Source organism: Syngnathoides biaculeatus, chromosome 8 (genome assembly GCF_019802595.1).
Source record: "Syngnathoides biaculeatus isolate LvHL_M chromosome 8, ASM1980259v1, whole genome shotgun sequence".
Classification (NCBI taxonomy): Eukaryota; Metazoa; Chordata; class Actinopteri; order Syngnathiformes; family Syngnathidae; genus Syngnathoides; species Syngnathoides biaculeatus.
The window spans coordinates 2,963,368-2,984,223 of record NC_084647.1 but is presented as its reverse complement, the minus strand read 5'-3'; the positions used below and the strand labels follow the sequence as shown (position 1 = coordinate 2,984,223).

At 44.2% G+C, this 20,856-nt stretch overlaps 1 protein-coding gene across 1 annotated transcript; it reads right to left on the bottom strand.

Moving 5' to 3' along the window:
- Positions 1–577: 577 nt before the first annotated feature.
- On the bottom strand, positions 578–18,117 carry alp3 (alkaline phosphatase 3). The gene is made up of 11 exons (XM_061827282.1): positions 18,011–18,117; positions 12,355–12,471; positions 12,043–12,158; positions 11,237–11,411; positions 10,110–10,282; positions 9,894–10,034; positions 8,817–8,886; positions 7,711–7,845; positions 5,993–6,184; positions 2,199–2,315; positions 578–897 (listed from the first exon to the last, which is right to left on the bottom strand). Exons 1-11 carry the CDS (start codon positions 18,078–18,080, stop codon positions 578–580), a joined length of 1,626 nt encoding a protein of 541 aa, XP_061683266.1. The 5' UTR covers positions 18,081–18,117.
- Between the last annotated feature and the right edge of the window lie 2,739 nt (positions 18,118–20,856).

Genomic DNA, 20,856 nt, shown 5'->3' with positions numbered 1-20,856 from the left:
ATTGTTTGACCCTGTGGTTGGAGTGAGGAGGTGGTGTTGGTCTTTGAGAATGAGGAGGAAGAGGAGCATATGGTAGGTAGACAAAAGAACAGGAAGCAGCAATAACCGCATTGGTAGGGAGGCCTTGTGCAAGGCTGCCGTACCGGGTAGCCAATTATATTATGCATACAATGTATCCAGCAAAAAAATTAAAAGATCTAAAATAACTGCTCATCGGTTAGTATTCGGGATGTCGTTGCAAGGCAGGAGGAAGCAAAAAAAAACATTTCGGTCTTTGGGTTGGGTGCAACAGGGGCCTCTTCGTGGAAATTAAAGAACATCCCTGACTATATCCAAAAGAAGAATTAAGATACAGGAGTTGATCTTTACATCCCTGTGTGCCAAGACTTTTCTCCATACACAGAAAGAATCTTTCAAAGTCATCTCCTGTACTTGTGCCTGTCATCTGAAAACACTGAATTCTTCAACAAATAATTTATTGGTAGTACTGTTCAGTATGACATTCACCCCAGTACACATCACAAGTGTTCATTATTTCTCTGCCCTTTTAAATGTGCCACTTGGAGCCACATCATTGTTACATCAGTACATTATGGGCCAGCAGTGCTGCACTAAGGAGCCCACTGATCAATGCCGTTGAGGTCCAGGCTCCTCCAGCACTGTTATTATCACTGTTGAGGGTAGTGTGAGCCAAAGGCGGAGTTGTTTTCCCACGACAATGCCTCAGGTCTGTCCCCACACAGGCAGCATAGGCCATGGCGTGGGCAATGTAATTTTGTTCTTGGACGCCATGGAAGAGATGGGCCATAGGTCCACGGGCCAGCACGGCCACGTCCTCTCCGCTATGTGTAGCTGAGTCTAAGGGCGCTGCTGACAGCTGGACATACTCTTTCGTTTCTGTGGAAACAAAGGTGTGAATCAGCTGCTGTCCACAATAAGTAAAAGTTAGTACGACATGAATTGAGGAAATTAACCTTTATTCAGCCACAGCACACAATTCCTATTTTGAAATTATCTAAACATTTCATGGAACACCACCAAACAGAAATGTCACAAAAAGTAGATACTGTATGCTGAAATAATGCTGATCCCATCTCATTTCACTTGGGTTGTGGTTGTGCTGGAGCCTATCACAGATATCTTTGGACAAGAGGGGGTGTATACCTAAACTTGTCGTGGGTCAATTGCAGGGTACATATAAACAAAATGAAATTAAGGCAGCACAGTGGATAAGTGGTTAGCACAGCCACCTCACAGTTAGGTCTCGGGTTGATATCCAGCCTCCTTGTGTGGCGTTTGCATGTTCTTCCCATGCCTGCGTGGGTTATCTCTGGGAACTCCGATTTTCTTCCACATTCAAAAAACATGCATGCTAAGTTAATTGAAGACTCTAAAATGTCCTCAGGTGTGAATGTGAGTGGAAATGGTTTGTTTGTCTGTTTGTGCCGTGTGGTTGGATGGCAACCAGTTCAGGGTGTTCAGTACTCACCCAAAGTCAGCTAAGATAGGTGCCAGCACACCCATTAAACTAGTGAGGATAAGTGGTTAAGAGAATAGATAGAGGAATGAAATTCTAATTCATTAAAAAGGGCGATAGTAAGATAAAATAATCTTGTCAAATTTAAAATGAAAGTCAGCATTTCTATCACATTTGGTTTTTTTAATTCAGTGGATGAGAGCAATGTGAGGGCTACTCAATGAATAAAGACGATAATATAAACAATTGAGGGGAGTGCTGCAGCCTATCCCAGCTGTCAACGGGCAAGAGGCGGGGTACACCCTGAACTGGTTGCGAGCCAATTGCAGGGCACATTGAGACAAACAGACGCACTCACAATCACACCTAGGGGCAATTTAGAGTGTCCAATTAATGTTGCATGTTTTAGAATGTGGGAGGAAACCGGAGTGCCTGGAGGAAACCCACGCAGGCACGGGGAGAAGATGCAAACTCCAGACAGGCTTGTCCGAGATTGAACCCGGGACCTCAGAACTGTGAGGCCAACGTTTTATATAGTTAACATTTGTGACATTGTGTGTGTGTGTGTGTGTGTGTGTGTGTGTGTGTGTGTGGGAGGGGGGGGTGTTCCATCATTTTTACATGAAATTGTATTTTTACAATTTCTGTCCTTGAGAGGACAAAGCAGGCAAGGTAGGAATGCAACCAGGAGGTATGGAAGCAGCAACAATTTGCATCTTACTTGTGTTGACATGGCGGATGTCGGGTCGTGTGCCATTGATGATTTTGTGTCCAGGTCCATTTCCATACATAAGTGTGGTGTATGGTAACATATCTTTGGCCCACAATGGAGATTTCCCTGGAAAATACAACAACACTGTCATGAACTATTACTTAGCTTTTCTTTTACATGTATATGTGTCATCTCTCTGAAACATACATATACTGCACATACTACAGTATATACATGCACACACAGACACACAAACACACAGGTGCAGTCCTTGGTTCACAAGTGTTTTGCCAGAGGTCGAAAGCTTGCTGGGTTAAACTGTCTTTTTCTCCAGATGAGCCATTAGCCTGGCGAGTCTCCTTGTTGATGAAGAGCTCAGGGCTTCACAAGCACATTAATCGCTGATGCACCACTGGGAGGAGGAGAAGGATTACGAGGAAGAGGAGGAGAGTGCAACAGTAACAAAAGAGGAAAAAACGACGACATAGAGCGCAACGCAAAAGCCAAGGCTCGGTTAATATTAGCGCCAGAAGGCTGAGGATGAAATATAATTATACATAGAATATATTTATATTCTATGTACAGTGCCATCCGTTCACATTTTGCACATTTTTCCATGTAACAGACTTATTGCAAAGCTTATTTGAGTGTAAAGGCTACATAAAATATCCTCTCATGACACAGCAAAAACATATTTTCAGACAGTTGTGCAAATGTATTTAAAAGGCAAACATTTGGAGATAATAAGTGTACAAATATTCACAACCTGGGCTACATACTTTCTTGAAGCACATTTGGCAGCAATCTTTCCAGGGTATGTCTGTCCAAGCTTGGCGCACCTGTTTTAGGGCATTTTCTCCTCTTCTTTTGTACAGATCCTCTCAAGTACATTCAGGTTGGATGGGCAATCATTTTTATGACTTTTCCAAGGCGTTCAATCGGATTGTCTGAACCCCTCAAGGACGTCCAAAGGGTGCTCCTAAAGCCATCCTTTGTTATCTTGGCTTTGTGTTTTGAATCATTGTCATGTTGGAAGGGGAATTGACACCCTAGTCTGAGTTCCAGAGCACTCTGGAGCGAGTTCTCTGTATTTCGCATTAGTCATCTTCCCCTCTCTACAGACGACTCGCCCAGTTCCAGTCGCAGAAAAAAATCCCCACAGCACGGTGCAACCACCATGCCTTACAGTAAGGATGGTGTTAGCCAGGTGATGAGGTGCCTCTTTTTCTCCGGGTATGACGACAATTGACAATGGAATTTTTTCCCTCAATCACAATTAGACGCCATTGCCTGGTTTCTGGTCTGATATGCACTGACAACCACGGATGATTTAGAAAGGTCTGTGCCATTCTAAAAGATGTTCAATGAACTGGATTTACCACAGATGGACTCCATTCAAGTTGTAGAAGCATCTCAATGATGATCAGTCTCATAGCAAAGGGTCTGAATATCTATAAACCATTTATGTCTGAACGTTAACAACTTTTTTTTATAGATTTACACAAATGTCTCAAAATGTCTTTTGACTTTGTCATGACAGGATATTTTTATATTATTTTTATTTTACACACAAGCCCCTCCACTACAATCAGGTGACAGCTCCAGTCATATACATATATACAGGATATATGGTGGCGGCACGGTGGTGCAGCTGCTTAGAGCGTTAACCTCATAGTTCTGAGGGCTAGGGTTCTTATCAAGCTTTCCAACTGATCCACCATGCCACCATGTCTGATACCTTTTTATTCTATTTTAAAACAAGTACTATACATCATGATTAATTCGGCCGATTAGCTTGCGACAGAGTTGAATGGTATTATGAAAGTTAAACAAGACTTGACATGAACTGTTTTGGTCACCAACCACAATTATTTTTAAGTTTCCTCATGGATTTGTCAACCAAGGTCTTTGTTGCTGAGTGAACTTTGTCATTTATAACTTTCCAGCCGAGGACTACACGACAGGACTTGGTCAATGACCTTAAAAAAGCCGGGAGCACCATTTCCAAGGGGACTCTTGGTAATACACTGAGACGTCATGGCTTGAAATCTTGCATGACATGGAAGGTTCCCCTGCTTGAACCAGCACAAGTCAAGGCCCGTCTTAAGTTTGTCAATGAGCATTTGGATGATACAGAGGAGTCATGGGAGAAAGTTTTGTGTCAGATGAGATCAATCAAAATTGAACTTTTTCGTCATAATTCCACTAAACGTGTTTGAGGAGGACAAATGATGAGGTCCATCCCAAGAACACCATCCCTACTGTGAAGCATGGGGGTGGTAGCGTCATGCTTTGGGGGTGTTTTTCTGCATATGGGATAGGATGATCGCACTGTATTAAGGAGAGGAGGACCGCAGCCATGTATTGTGAGAGTTTGGGGAACAACCACTTTCCCTCAGTCAGAGCGTTGAAGATGGGTCGTGGTTGGGTCTTTCAACATGACAATGAACCGAAGCACTCAGCCAGGAAAACCAAGGACTGGCTCGGTAAGAAGCATACCAATGTTCTGGCGTGCCCTAGCCAGTCTCCAGAAAAAAAACCAATGGAAAATCTTTGGAAGGAGCTGAAACCTCGTCTTTCCCACCGACAGCCCAGGAACCTGTCTGATCTAGAAAAGATTTGTGTGGAGGAGTGGGCCAAAATCCCCCCTGGAGCGTGTGCTGTATATACGGCAGGGGGTATGACACTAGCAACATCTATGGGTGTGACACTCTTCTTATATATGGAGCTGAAGATACAAAGACGCTATTTGCAACAAAGTATTACTTAAATTTCACTGAGAGAAAAAAAGAGAAAGAACAAGATACTTAAAGGCAAAAATAATGAAATCAACTTTGTACTGTGTATCAAGAAGTGATTTGTTAACGTTGCAATCATGAGCCTCAAGCTTGAAAAGTGGTCACTTTGCTCTTGTTTTGGTTTAGTACACGGATAAGGGATTTGGTTGGTGCTCAATGCAGGAATTGACCTATTCTAGGTGTAATGTTTAAAAAGTGACAATGTAATGCAATTTTTGAAAAATATGGAAAATAAGATTTCAAGTAAACTACGCTCATTCCTCTTTAGATGTCTTCAGCTGAGCTGAGAGAACATGAGTTCAAGAAAGATAGATGCCAACAATGATGGCCACAGAAAAGTGGAGAGAAGAGAAGACTAAAATTGAAAAGCTGCTGGCTGGGCGTCGTAATTGAAGGGGGTACAAACCAGAGGAAATGTCAAGCGACTGGAAAATCACTGGCAGGCAATGCAATGAGTATCATCACACACAAACACACACAATGATTACCAAATGTCACCTTAGGCCATTGTCAATATAAAGTTTCTTGGGTTTCTACCCCATTTAGATTCACATTTCTCAATGTCACGTCTTCCTAGACAAACATCCATCCATCCATTTTCTTAGCCGCTTATCCTCACATGGGTCACAGGAGAGCTGGAGCCTATGCCAGCTGTCAACGGGCAGGAGGCAGGGTACACCCTGAGCAGGTTGCCAGTCAATCGCAGGGCACATGGAGACAGACAAGTCGCACTCACAATCACACCTGAGGGCAATTTGGAATGTCCAATTAATTTTTTTTTTTTTTGGGATGTGGGAGAACCGGAGTGCCCGGAGAAAACCCATGCAGGCACAGGGAGAACACACAAACTCCACACAGGCGGGGCTGAGATTTGAAGCGTGGACTTCAGAACTGTAAGGCCAACAGTTTACAGCTGCGCCAACACAAACAACATTATTAATCTTACTCTCCTCCTCCTTTCAATTTGACCAATGAGCAACAACGGAGGATATTCGTATTGATTACCCAGAATACTTTGTCCTCGAAATGGGTATCCATTGAAGGTAAGTGGGTGGGAATGGTCAGCCATCACTATAGTGAGTGTTTCCTCTTCATTGGTGAGTTCAAGGCCTTTGGCAATGGCATAGTCGAATGCAACCGTCTCGTGTAGCGCCAGGTATGCTTGGCCATTGTGATGAGCCTGGTCAATGCGGCCCCCTGAGAACAGGTAGAGTTAAAGGTCAACTTGATACAAAAAGGAGTTTGTTCGCTCAATTTTTCTCCCGAAAAAAGCAACGATGAGCAAATAAATCATTATTGTTCTGCAGGTCTTCAGGTTTCATCCCATATTCCAAAAACATGCATCCTAGGTTAATTGAAGACTCAAAATTGTCTGGCTGGTGACCCGTCCAGGAGTTACCTTTCTTCTCGTCCAAAGTCATCTGGGATGGACTCCGGCACACTCGCGACACATCGCATACATTATAATCCACCCATCCATCAATTTTCTGAACCACTTAGCCACACGAGGGGCACAGGTGTGCTGGTGCCTATCCCAACTGACTTCTGGCAGCAGAATACACTCTAAACTGGTTGTCAGCCAATCGCAGGGTACAAACAGACAACAATTTAGAGTCTCCAATTAATGCATCTTTTTGGGAAGTGGGAGGAACCCGGAATGGCCGGAGAAAATTCACGTAGGCACGGAGAGAACATTCAAACTCCACATGGTGTTGTGTACAACTCTCCTTGTAAGTACTATCGTCATTCTGTTTATTGTTAATTTATGTATTTCTCTTAATGTACTCTGTTATTTTCCGTCGTTCAGTGTGATTTTTACAAACGTCTTTATTTTCCGTTTTGTTAATCACGGGACGCTGTCTGGCCATTGTAGTTTTACATTTACATTTTCGTACTTTTGTTTTCCTTTTTCAGCGTTTATACATGCACCTAATTTATGTGTTGCCTCTGCTGGTATCCCAATCACTTGAGATACACTTTCCACTATGATGTGGTACATTTCTAGAACTTGGAACATCACTATTGTAAATATTCTGTGACATGAATATCACTACTGGCTGCCACTCAACATTGAAATACTTGAGTGTACAGCATATGTATTTTAGCACGTAATTTAAAGGCATTTTTTTAAAACTGATAATTTTACTCCGTCTGCACTTCTTATTGGAAGGAGGAGAGGAAAGGCTTGAACTATACGGTTGCCTCTATTTATACATGGGCTTGCTATTTTCATGAAATTGAGAAGACTGAGTAGTAGTACCATTAAGTCCCCAGGCGCTCATGTCAGATTTAAAGAGAGATGGATAAGGAGGCTGGGGGAAACTTCCGTGGGGAGAACACAGCAACCGGCACACATACACGACACAGACACATGATTCAACAAATTCAGTGAGCTGAATGGAAACCTTTTGGCAAATCACTAGATCCACCACAGGTAGACTTTTGTATGTCACTGTGGATTCAGGGGCTTATACACAGAAAAATAAATTCAACTCCTAAATCAGGGATATCGTTGGCATATCGATGTATTAGCAAACATCTATTACAGTGTTGTTGTCCTTTGTGACTATCATGAGATCAATGCTTCGATTGCTCCAAACAGGATCAACCAGATGCTATTTTCTCTTTTTAGAAAAGGATCTCGTTTGGCATTTTGTTATTCAAATTTTGTCTGTTTAAGTGGTTAGTATGAATCAGAGGGTGCAGGGATTGTCTGTCCTCACCTTCCACTAAAAGGAAAAAGCCTTTAGGGTTTTTCCTGAGGATGCGGAGGGCTTTTTCCGTGGTCTCAACGATGGATGGGTCCATGTTGGGGTCCCTCTCAGCTTCAAATCGCAGATCACCAGGTTCAAACAGAGCTGCAGGAGAACCGAAACAGACCAACGAAACACTGCAGTCAATGGTGGCTGGCACAGCGTATCATGGATGTGCAGCTAAAAATTCTTTGCTCGTTCTCTCTCACACCATCGGAGGAGAAAGTACAAATCAGCTAGCACTTTGGGCCAATTTACCTCCTCTTATACTTTCAAACTTACACATGATGAGAAACTGAAATGGTGTGGGTGGAGTGCCTTGGCTTTTAATACTGGACAGAAATAACTTCAACTCGAAAGCAGGCAATGCTATCAACCACAAGCTACGACTGGATAAAGATAAGAGAAAGCTTTTTTTCTCTGGTAAAAGCGAATCAAACTACAGAACAATCAGTGAGAGCAAACCGATGCCAAGAGGGACATTTTGATTAATCTTACCGCAGTCCTGGCATCATTCTATCCTTTGTCTCGCTCGCTCACATTTTCCCTTTGGCTTAATTGCTTAACCCATTCACTCCAGGCAGATGACCTTCCAAAACTAGGCTAAATTCAATTCATTTCTTCTCCCATATTGGCCAATTTGAAAATACAGTGTATTCAAGAGTGTCAGGGCCACATTTTTGGGCCTGCTCAGTGCCACTTTTATTTGATTAGATTTTTTCTCATTTTTCTTGAGCTTTATTTTCTTTTATAATGCAGATTTGAAGATATTTGAAGTCTCTTATGCAAATTACTGATCTAGTAAAAGACTTTCACTTTGCCTCTGGCACCAAATTGTACAGCGAACAATAAAGTTTGGAAAATAATATTACTTCTGTGGGGTTCTGTAACGTGTGTTTCATGTAAATGATGTGTGGTACTAAAACCTGCTCCAAATGAAAAGTTCTTTAGAGAGATTTTGCTTATTTTTCACTGACAAGTCTAATGACTTTCTGTTAAAGGAGTCAAAGACATAAGAATGTTTTATATCGTCTCCTGAACAGAAAGGCAGTCAAATAAAAATCAAAGCTACGTACCCATGAGGTAATCTGTGGTTTCTGGGTTGACAGCATCAAAATCGGTTTTATTCCATACATAATGGGCTACCTGTGGTGCAAAAATAAAAATCACACATCGCACAAATATAAAATTTTCTTTCAGGCTTGAATCACACTGTCACAATGAGTCTGCTTTCTGAAGACTAGAATAAAATGTTGCACACTTTTAAGATCTGCACAGTAAATATTCAACTTATATCCCCAAATCTGAGCTGTGTTGCTTTTCGTGTGCAAGTAAATAGGAAAAAGCATCACTTCTATGGAAAAATCATTCCCCAATTCCTAGAAACAATGGAACAATAATTGCACACTCTTCCCAAGTAAATTATTGTAATTCAGACCCTCTGAAAGTGTAATAGTCCAGAGTAAAATTCAGTATTGATTTATTATCCAGCTATCCATTATTCAAGCCGCTTATCTTCACAAGGGTCACCGGAGAGCTGGAGCCTATCGCAGCTATCTTCGGGCGAAAGGCGAACGGCAATCTGAGTTGCCAATCAGTTACAGTGCAGAGATTGACACCATCTTTGAGCGGGAATCAATCCCACGCTGCCGGCACCAAAGTTGGGTGTGGGCACCACAACACCATCAGTGACACTTCTGACTTATCAGTATTAGTGATATTGATCCAATGTCAAAACTTTGTGCAAATGCTCAGAAAACAAAATACCTTTTTAAAAAGCTCTCATGATATTTATAGAGAGTGTGTAGACTACTCCGTGTGAGAATAGCATGTGACTGAGACCTTCGGCAACCTAAACTACGGAGGGTACAGGAATTTTGTTTCCCTAATTCCGTGTGTTTTACAAGTATAATTTATCTTTATTTATTATTTTATTTATTTCCTCTGTGATCCTGGGTATTAATTTTCACAGAGTATTTACATTAATTACATTTAATTACTAAGTAATTATAGTTACGTATGAACCCATACGACTGAATCACCCAAACGATTGCTATTTTAATTTGAAAATCAATTTTCAAGCTCAAAAATTTGGAATCGCTGGTATCGATATTTCAGTATCAATGGCCACATCACAAGTTCTGTACCTGTACCTTGCCTATTTTCTGGTTCTGCCATTCACTGATGAGGTTGCGTTTGTCTTGTCTTTTACCCCTAGATGAATAGTCCCTGGGGTATTCCGGATCCCTGGTACCTCGGGGGGTCATGTACTTTCTCCCGCCACCAATGATCACCTGCAGGCATGCATACTCCATTAAGCAAGACATCATCAAAGCAAATAAAATCTTGTGAATACTCGACATTCTTACATCTATGTCTGTGTTATTGAGCATCTGAAAAGCAATGTCAGTGCAGCCGTCTCTCTTGGCAGCAGCAGGCATGTCAGCGTCACTGTACCACTTCCTGCTGGCACTGTGGGCGTAGCTGGCGGCCGGAGTTGCATGTTGCACCCGCGTGGTCGTCACAATGCCTACAGACTTGCCTAAAAAAAGCAGCAGTTAATCTTCAGTATGAGATGACTTACACCACAATCACAAAGCTTATTTCTATGACTCCATCTATGGAGATTCCCATTGTACGTTAGGATTAAGATAGCGGGCAGGTGTCAAACTCAAGCCCCAGGGACCAGATCCGGCCCGCCGCATGATTCTATGTGGCCTGCGAAGGCAAATCATGTGTATTAACTACCATGTTTTTTGTTTGAAGCTGTACCAAAATTTCAAATTGTCATAAATAATAAAATTGATGTATTGGAAGCATTTTTGTGTTACCAAACAACAATAGTTGAAAAACTCATTACCCTTGATTTCTGATTCCAAAAGTAGTTTATACATCCCATGTGGAAATATGATGAGATGGTTAAAGGTTCCCTCTGAGGGAAATCAGAACTCCAATGTGGCCCGCAACAAAAATGAGTATGACACCCATGAGATAGCAGATTTACCATATTATAAATAAAATTTAACAAAGATCGATTTGGATCACTTTTACTTACAGTATCTGCTAAACTAAACACTAAACGTTCTGGGGGACCAAAATACATATATATATATATAAATGCGAGAGACTGCCAACGTTACTTTAGGAAATTTAAAAAAAAAAAGTGGAAACAGCACAAAGTAATAATAATAAAAAAAAATGTTGCTTTTGTCACAACAAAATATACTAAGGAAAAATAATATTTTTGGCTAAATGAGACAGTGCACTTGAGTGGAGCAAATGTGCTGAATCTCAACACAATTTTATATAATATACAGAAAGAGAGGGGGCCCCTCGGCTATAGCCTTCCCTCATTTTAGGGTCATTGGCCTGGAAAACATTGAAGACCTCTGATGTAAACCATTAAAAACACAATATCGTTATCATTGGCAAAATAAAATTTAAAAAAACTTAATGTGCATCGCTAGTTGTCTTTAGAAATTTTTAGCATCCTCACCTGCATCTTTGGCCCACTTCAGGATAGATGTGACTTCATTCCCCTTCTGACTCTTACAAACACCATTTCGAGCTGCTGCGCTGACGGCGATGGTGTTCAGGTTGGTTTTTACCCCACATAGATAAGCAGTGGCTGTGGCAGCACTATCTGCAATCTGGAAGTCCACACTGTAGGTCTGCACGGAGCACAAGGAGCACCTTTCATCTAACACGCAGCCAGCTTGCTTTTTCTTGTGCAGAGAAAAGCCATCGTGTGCATCTGGCAAGGAACACCCAACCCGAGGTGAGGTGAGGTGTGCTGGGGATAAAAACCCTTTCCTTCAATGGCCAGAAAATCAGACCCTAACAAAACTTTGCCCTCTTCACACTATGGAACATACATTGACAACATTAACATTTTTTGTCAGCATAGAATTTATTTAGAATATACTATTGCAGATGTCGATTAATCAATGGTTAGGGTTAATTAAGGTCATCAAAATGTATTATTACTGTAAATGTACAGTATATGCAAAACCAAGTATTACTCTCTTGTCTTTATGTAATTCATTTTCTGGGCCAGTAAGTAAAATTACATTTGTTCTTAAACAGCAGATGTACGGCCTTAAAGTTTATCTCATTCATAATCAACCGAGGCTGGAAGGCTTGAAGAAGCCATATGCTGTTACAGATTGCAGAACCCTTAGAGCCAAAAGCAGGATTCTAGTATAAGTTACCTGAATAAAATTAACATGGTGTGTGCGTGTGTGTGCGTGTGTGTGCGTGCGTGCGTGCGTGTGTGTGTGCATGCGTTTGTTTGTGTGGTACCTTAGCCAAGCCCACATTGGGGAAGGTGTCCATGGTCATCACTGTCTCCTCCCCTGTTTGGTTCTGCAGTTGTCCCTTGAGGATACGAGCTGCTGTGTACGTTGTGATTCCCATACCTAACGTGAACATGCATATACTATTACAGTACAGTACATGTGGTTCTCTAAATGAGTTGAACAACTTCACTGACAAGCTAAAATGTGCTTCTTTTTTTTTTACATGATTTGGATTTTTCAATAAATGAACACATCTTCTTACTTGATTAATTTTGCTCGAGCTGTGACTTTTGCCATTTCGTGTGGTGCAACCTACCATCTCCAAGGAAAAACAAGATGTTTTTGGCCACATTGGTGTTCTGCTTCCTATTTAAAGATGTTTGCAAAGTCTTCTTTGCCTGCAATCTCCAGAAGTCTGGGTTCTCCTCTTCAACTGCGTAGGGGAACGAGTGGAGCAAATTAGTTTTAATGATAAACAGATTCTCTTTCTTTAAAATTGCAGACTGAAACCCATTGTTCTTTTGAGAGAATCCCAAAGAGAATCATATACATCATTATTTCATATTACTGAACAAGTATTAATTAGGTTGTTTTGTTTTCTTTGGAAGCACGTTGGCCTCACAGTTCTGAGGACCCGGGTTCGATTCCGGCCCCGCCTGTCTGGAGTTTGCATGTTCACCCCGTGCCTGCGTGGGTTTTCTCCGGACACTCCGGTTTCCTCCCACATCCCCAAAACATGCAACATTAATTGGACACTCTAAATTCCACCAAGCTCTTTGTCTCAATGTGCCCTCCGATTGGCTGGCAACAAGTTCAGGGTGTACCCTCCCTCCTGCCCAATGACAGCTGGGATAGTCTCCAGCACTCCCCGTGATGCTAGTGAGGATAAGAGGCTACGAAAATGGATGGATGGATGTTTACTTTGCCAAAGGTTGGTTACACTTCATGAAAACGTGGTTCCGGACAGATCTACTGTATGTGACAAGTATATTGTTTCACTTAATCACTTATTTTAGTGTTTTTAATCCCTCTCTACTTCATACTTCACCTATTGCGAATTTTTTTTTCCAGCCTCGCCACTGTCATGATCCTGCCGCTTCAGCACGAGCTGTGCGGGTGTCCGCACAGGTGCGCTGATTGGAAGGTGCACACCTGCGCCTCATGCAGCCTGATTATGCTATGGATTTATATGACCGCGATGACAACTGGCCGGCGCCAGTTCGTATGATCTTCATGTCCCATTCGTGTGCTCCGGTATCCCTGATCGAACCTGTGTGTACCGACCTTCGTCTGTTCTCCGACCAACCTTGTAAGCCTGACTCCTTTGATACTTCTGCCTGCGTTGATAGTTTCTCCGTGTACCGACTCCTGCCTGTCCGCTCATCTGTTCTCGTCGCTCGACGTCCCAACTACCCCTGCTGCACCGGACTGCCTGCTCGATCCCCGACCTTTGCATGTAATAAACGTGTCTCTTCTTGAACTACCTTGCGTCTTCCGAGTTCCTGCATTTGGGTCCTAACTCTCATTTCCGATGGGACGTGACAGAACGAACTGGCCCATACAGGACCCAGCAGGAAAGACCCGGCATCGCCGGGACCGATGCAAGGTGTACCGTCTGCCGGAGGACCAAGCCTGTCCAATCCGGGTAGGCTCCCTGATGTCCTCCACTCCCGTGTCTTACGCTCCGCCAGCGTGGTATGAATACGTCCCGAACACGACCCGTCCGGCTCCTCATATTCTTCTGGACTCTGACTTTTCAGAATATGAGGAGGACCGTGATTTGTATGACCGGCTGCCTGAGTACGACTCCGATGACTTTGATTTTGAATCTCTTTGCCCGGCTTTTCATCCCAGTCAGTTTGCTCCGCCTCCCCGCGTTTCCAGCACCCGAGCGACTTCGCCCGGTAGATCCAAGTACACCAATCGGTACAAGGGAACCCGCTTGGCCATCTACCCGGGACCTCCGCGTGGCGGCCAGAGGAGACGCCCCGGCCGGGCGCTCCCTGGTGTCTCTCGCTGCGCGGCAACGAAGACACGGTCCTCCCACTCCTCGCCGGCAACGGTGAGACCGGCAGACCCGCAGCTGGTGGCAAAGCTTCCAGCCCAGAGGGAGGAGGAGCCGCCAAACCACGAGGCGTTCTGTCGCGAAATGCGGGCGCAGATAGAGAGGCAGAGCGCGGAATTGGCGGCTCTCACGGCCCAGGTCCGGCAAGGATTAGTGAACCAGCCGAGCTAAGCTGACGTCGCAACGGCGACGGACTCGCTGCTGAGGCAGGTTCACGTGGCAGTTGGAACTGACCCGCTCCCGAGACACGCCCACGTGCCAGTTTCGACTGACTCTCCGCCTGCTCAGGTTCACGTTGCCGTGGAAACCGACCCGCCCCCTTGCCAAGTGCACGTCGCAGAGGGAACGAACTCGCCACCTCAAGTGCACGTCGCAGTAGGTACGGACTCGCCACCTCGCCAAGCGCACGTAGCTGTGGAAACTGACCCACCTCCTCGCCATTCCCACGTCGAGGTTTTGGCTGTTCCGAGCAGAGTTCACGCGGCAGTCGGAACTGACCCGCTCCCGAGACACGCCCACTTGTCAGTTTCGACTGACTCTCTGCCGACTCTCGTTCACGTTGCAATGGAAACGGATTCGCCACCGCGCCACGCCCACGTTGCTGTTTCAACGGATGCACTGCAAGCTCACGTGGCAGTGGGGACCGACCCGATGCCGCCTCACATTGCTGTCCAGGAGGTGGCGATGACGATGGGGTCGCCGCCTTCTCACGTTGCTGTCCAGGAGGTGGCGGTACTAGTGCCGCCTTCTCACGTTGCTGTCCAGGAGGGGGCGATGGTGTCGCCGCTTTCTCACATTGCTGTCCAGGAGGGGGCGATGGTACTGGCGCCGCCTTCTCACGTTGCTGTCCAGGAGGGGGCGATGGTGTCGCCGCCTTCTCACGTTGCTGTCCAGGAGGGGGCGATGGTACTGGCGCCGCCTTCTCACGTTGCTGTCCAGGAGGGGGCGATGGTGTCGCCGCCTTCTCACGTTGCTGTCCAGGAGGGGGCGATGGTAATGGTGCCGCCTTCTCACGTTGCTGTCCAGGAGGGGGCGGTACTGGCGCCGCCTTCTCAAGTTGCTGTCCAGGAGGGGGCGGTACTGGCGCCGCCTTCTCACGTTGCTGTCCAGGAGGGGGCGATACTGGCGCCGCCTTCTCACGTTGCTGTCCAGGAGGGGGCGGTACTGGCGCTGCCGCCTTCTCACGTTCCTGTCCAGGAGGAGCTGGGGAGTTCTGTGGAGCCACCCTGGAGCTGGAGAGACTACGGGATGTTGGTCATTGCTCTGGTCCTTCTCTCCATCATCCTATTCGCTCCAGATGGCTCCCAGCCGCTTCATGACCTGGCCTCGTTGGTGACCAATCGATGGTCGTCTTGCAACGACGGCGTGGGAGGTTCTCGTCCGGAGCAGTGGCCTGCCTCATTCTGGTTCCTGCTTCGCCGTTTGGTTCCTCACAGAGGTCGTCCGCCCGAATCGCCCCGTGGGGACGCTGGGGCTTGGCGTCCGGGTCGTCCACCTGACCTGTCCACCCAGACACCTCGTGTTTGGTGGCCTGGATGGCCACCAGTCTGGGGTTCAGGGGGGGGCTACCTTGCGTCTTCCGAGTTCCTGCATTTGGGTCCTACCTCTCGTTCCGATGGGACGTGACAGCCACCAATCAAAAAGGCAGATTGCCATACATTCTCTACTGTAGGTATTTCGGGAAGACGCATTTATACAAGGCGAGTGATGATCCACGTCGTGACATCCTCGGCACAACATAGACCAATGAGAGCACGTGTGGATTTACTATCTTGTGAACTGATTGGCTGTGCATCATCGGAGCCCCCTAACCCCAGCAACTCTCCCTCCCTCCTCCGTCTTCTCCGGCATTTTCTACACTATTAAGAGATAACCTCTCTCGTTCACAATGCCTCCATTGTTCAAAATGGGAGCTGTGTTCACTTTGTGGAAAGTGGATTGCAGAAAAATGGCCCGGTGATGATGATGACGATCGTTGAAAAAGTAAAACTTTTGGATATGATCAAAGATGACAGAAGTTATGCTTTTGTGGCGCCATTATAGCATGAATGAATCAGTGGCACGCTAAATAAAGAATGATCTGGTCAACATCCATAAAAATGCTTCAATAACTTTTAATAAGGAAGCAAAATGTGTGATGATGATCCTCAAGCTGCAATGAGGGATTTCACCCCCTCGATGACGAGGCTTTTCGGCAACCAAAGGATTGTTTGAAAAAATTCAAAAGCGTGCAAAAATATGGTATGAGCATTCGAGTTCAGCAATTGTGTTGACAGGTTTGAGTCCCTGTACAGGGTGTTGGATTAAATGGGTTAATTGTACATAAAGTTATCTCATAGCTGCTCTCTTGTTTTGCTTTTAGTGTTCTTTTGCTATGCTTAATATGCTTGAAAAATATGATGCAAGAAAGAGGTATATTACATTGTATGTGAAGCAGCGTTCGACTAAGGACACGCCACGAGGGTGAGACAAAGGTGACATCACAACGGTGCATCGGGAACATTCTGCGCTCTGCGTGCTCCAGGAGAAGACCACGCATTTGCTTTGTTTGTCAATTTCTGTACTGCAATAAAAATTTAATTGTTTAATTTTTATTTACTAAACACTTGTACGGTTGTAATTTTAGTCTCAAGTATCCAAAGTATAAATGCTGGACTGTTGATTAAACATTCTCGTACCTGCACAGCAGCTCCGAATGATGAGTGGTAACTGTACAGTAATATAATATAGTAAGTGTTTCATGATTTACATTTATATTATAATATACATTCATAATATTTCTTATTTTCCTTTTGGCTTGTCCCAATTAGGGGTCGCCAGAGCCTGTCATCTTTTTCCAATTAACCCTATCTCATGCATCCTCTGCTCTAACACCCAGTCTCCTCGTGTCCTCCCTCATAACATCCATCAACCTTTTCTTTGGTCTTCCTCTCACGCTTTTGCCTGGCAGCATCATCCTCATCACCCTCCTACCAATATACTCACTCTGTCCAAACCATTAAAGTTTGCTCTCTCAAACCTTTTCTCCAAAACATCCAACTTTGACTGTCGCTCTAACTAGTTCATTTCTAATCCTATCCTGCCTGTTCACTCCTCGCGAGATCCTCAACATCTTCATTTCTGCCACCTCCAGTTCTGCTTCCTGTTGTTTCTTCAGTACCACCGTCTCTAATCCGTACATGATGGCTGGCCTCACCACTGTTTTATAAACTTTGCCCTTCATCCTAGCAGACACTCTTCTGTCACATAACACACCAAACACCTTCAGCTGTTCCAACCTGCTTGGACCGGTTTCTTCACTTCCTTACCACACTCACCATTGCTCTGGATTGTTGACCCTAAATATTTGAAGTCCTCCACCCTCGGTATCTCTTCTCCCTGTAGCCTCACTCTTCCCCTTCCACTTTTCTCATTCATGCACATATATTCTGTTTTACTACGGCTAATCTTCATTCCTCTCCTTTCCACTGCATGTCTCCATCTTTCTAATTGTTCCCCTCCACCAGCTCCCTGCTTTCTCTGCATATCACAATATCATCTGCGAACATCATGGTCCAAGGGGATTCCAGTCTAACCTCATCTGTCAGCCTATCCATTACCACTGTAAACAGGAAGGGGCTCAGAGCTGATCCCTGATGCAGTCCCACCTCCACCTTTAATTCTTCTGTCACACCTAAGGCACACCTCACCATTGTTCTGCTGCCATCATACATGTCCTGTACTATTCTAACATATTTCTCCGTTATCTGTTTTGTGAGTTGAGTTAAAAATGTAGCCGTGGAAGAGGAGAAAAAGGTGCGGGCTCTCCTTGGGACTCGTCCCGGCCAAACCTCTCTCTTTCTCAGTTTATGTAACAAAAACAAAATAATAATCTACACCTCTTTCGTTGGTATTTTCAATGGCTTACCTTTGGCTGCAGCTGTTCCAAAGACCATGAGCAGGAAAAGAGCCAAGACGGACACTTTTGAAGGCTCCATGATTATTCTGTCTGGAAGACTGATCCCCAAACCTTTTCGAAGCTCACCTTCTGGTATAAATATTGCTTGCGATGTCCCATCACGTGTGATGTAATTTCGATTAGCATATCATAAATGACCTTTGGGCCTCTCATTCATTTAAAGGGCCAAAGTGCAGTTTTTGTTTGTCTTGGGAGCTGAAAAGAAGTGATTATGTTTTCAGAATTAACTGACATTTTATTAACTTGGGGGACGTATAAACAAGAGTCAAATAATTAATAAAGGCAATATGTTTAATGCTGCTGTAATGATCAATGTTTGCATGCATGTGCGTGTTTGTGTCGTGTGTGTGTGTGTGTGTGTGTGTGTGTGTGTGTGTGGGTGTGTGTGTGGGCGTGCGCATGCGTGGATGTGCCTGTGTGTGTGTGTGTGTGTGTGTGTGTGTGTGGGTGTGTGTGTGGGCGTGCGCATGCGTGGATGTGCCTGTGTGTGTGTGTGTGGTGTGTGTGTGTGTGTGTGTGTGTTGTGTGTGTGTGTGTGTGGTGTGTGTGTGTGTGTGTGATGGGCCTCATCCTATCAGTTGGGAATTGACTGATAATGCAGCCTATGATTATGTAAGCGTCAAAAAGTCCATTGTGTCTCACAAACCATGAGATTCACTTCAAGAGCTTTACAAGAAAAATAAACCAGAGATATGAAAGGTATTTTTTTATTAAGATTTCCAGTAACTTTGGTTATTATTGGATTGTTACATCAGGTGAACACAAGAGCAAAAATACATCTCAATATGCAATTCAGTTATAGAAATGCAAAAGTCTTACTTCATTTCTCATTCAACAAGTCAATTGTGTCACACAGATAATGGAACATTTATTGGCACTAATTTGATGGCCTCACATCCTCAATATACTGTAGTTAGTGATTAGCCTTTCAAATAGAACAGGTAATGATGATCAGATACTTGCTGATATGCGCAATGGATTAAACGCCATGAAATTGTTTGACGTTTTGCTCTTTTTGTTTTGTTCAGGTAAATGCTGCTGCTGACTGAAACGGGTTTACATGAAATATGGCATCCAAGTACAGTATATTGATAAATTCTGATTGGGCCACCCTATCTGCTCGTCGTCCACAACCACTATCAGTGTTTGATATTAAAGTCACTGTAGGAGAGGGATTAATCTACCGAAATTTAATTAATTAACCCGAGTATAATGCATCCTGAAATATAATGCACATCCCCAAAGTTGACCTAAAAAAAAATCGGGAAAACCTTTCTACCAATGAATAATGTGCACCACCAATTTGCTGCAGTCCATATGCTCAAAATATTAGGAATTATCTGTATTTATATTTTGCTAGGATTGTACTTTTATTGATTGTACTTGAATTGTTTTTCAAAAAATTGTCTGTACAACAATCATTAATAATAGTCTTTGTACATGTACATGTACGTGTATATATCTCAGGACAGGACATGGTTGTCTTGATCCCTGGAATTGTCAGAACAGAATCCTTCAACCAACTAAAATAAATGCTCAACGATGGCATCACATTTTATTAATACTGTTGATAATGTCACGACCCATCGGCGTGGGAGAGGACTCAAATGCAGGACTCCGGAGACGCAGGGGCAGTTTGGGAAAAGTGTTTATTCGTTCCAAGCTCGGGGATCAGGCAGACAGTCAACTGGAGCAGTGGTACCCAGGACGTCAGACGTAGAAGGCAGGTCAGCGGGCAAGCAGCGATCGGTACACTGGAGAGCAGTCAGGGAGAGCAGCAGTCTCTAGGGCGTCAATCTTACGGGGTTGGTCAGAGGACAGGCGGAGGTTTGTACACAGGGGTTCAGGATCAGGAACAAGGAGGTGCGAGAACGAGGCATGTATACGGGGGTTAATTATCAACAATGAGGCGCAGGTGTGCACCTCCTCATCAATGCAGGTGTGTAGGGGACCTGCACAGACAGGGCTGGGACTGGCAGGACATGACACATAACACATATTACAGTCTTAAATAAAGACACTAATACTGTTTAACTTCAATATTTTTTGCATTACATATTTGTGCATAAAACAATGGTGCATAGTGCAGTTTATCCACTACATTACACATCCTTGGCCAAGCCTTCAAAAGAAGCATCCGACTTATCTCCGATCTAAAAAATATCCATCGTTAACTACTTTTGGTGCATCACTGTCAAACTCGTCAGCGATGACCTGGTCCAGTTCCGGTGCCTCCTGATCCCATCTTGCTCCCACAGTATGTCATCCTCTGTGCCATCCATGGTGTTTGTGAGGAAACATTTTTTGAATCCTAAGAGTCTTGGTTCCCTTTATTCCTCATTAATGTCAGCGCTTCAAGGGGATGGTCCACCGTGCCAACAGCGCAACCGCTTGCCCACGTTTGGCTGTAATCAGTCTCAGCTCTTCAGAGCGTCAGGTCGTGATCAAAACCAACGCTCAAACAACATAGAAATGAGCACTTTTAAAACAGCGAACATTTCAATTGTGTGCGCTCACTGATCAAAAAAAAAAAAAAAATTGCATAACGCAAACATATCGAGTTTTTTGTCGATTGGTTGAAGCCAGTTGGCCGCCATCTTGGTACTCCCAAAACGTGTAGAGGACATGGTTTCCAGGTTGGATTATGGCGGGGTTTTTCCTCAAAGTTTGGCATGTAGAATTGATCGTGTGGTCTTGACATTTTTTCAGGTCTGGTAACATAAAGGATTTTTAATTCAAATTGGTGAGCCAAAAAAGGCTAAGTGGAAAAGAAAGACATAGAACACCATGACTAC

Bases quoted from the DNA above. Each gene is read 5' to 3' on its own strand.
- alp3 (XM_061827282.1), bottom strand. From the start codon at position 18,080: ATGGAGCCTTCAAAAGTGTCCGTCTTGGCTCTTTTCCTGCTCATGGTC. The intron at 12,472-18,010 runs GTAAGCCATTGA...TCCCCTACGCAG, and splicing joins TGGAACAGCTGCAGCCAAAG to TTGAAGAGGAGAACCCAGAC. The intron at 12,159-12,354 runs GTAGGTTGCACC...TGTTCACGTTAG, and splicing joins CTTGTTTTTCCTTGGAGATG to GTATGGGAATCACAACGTAC.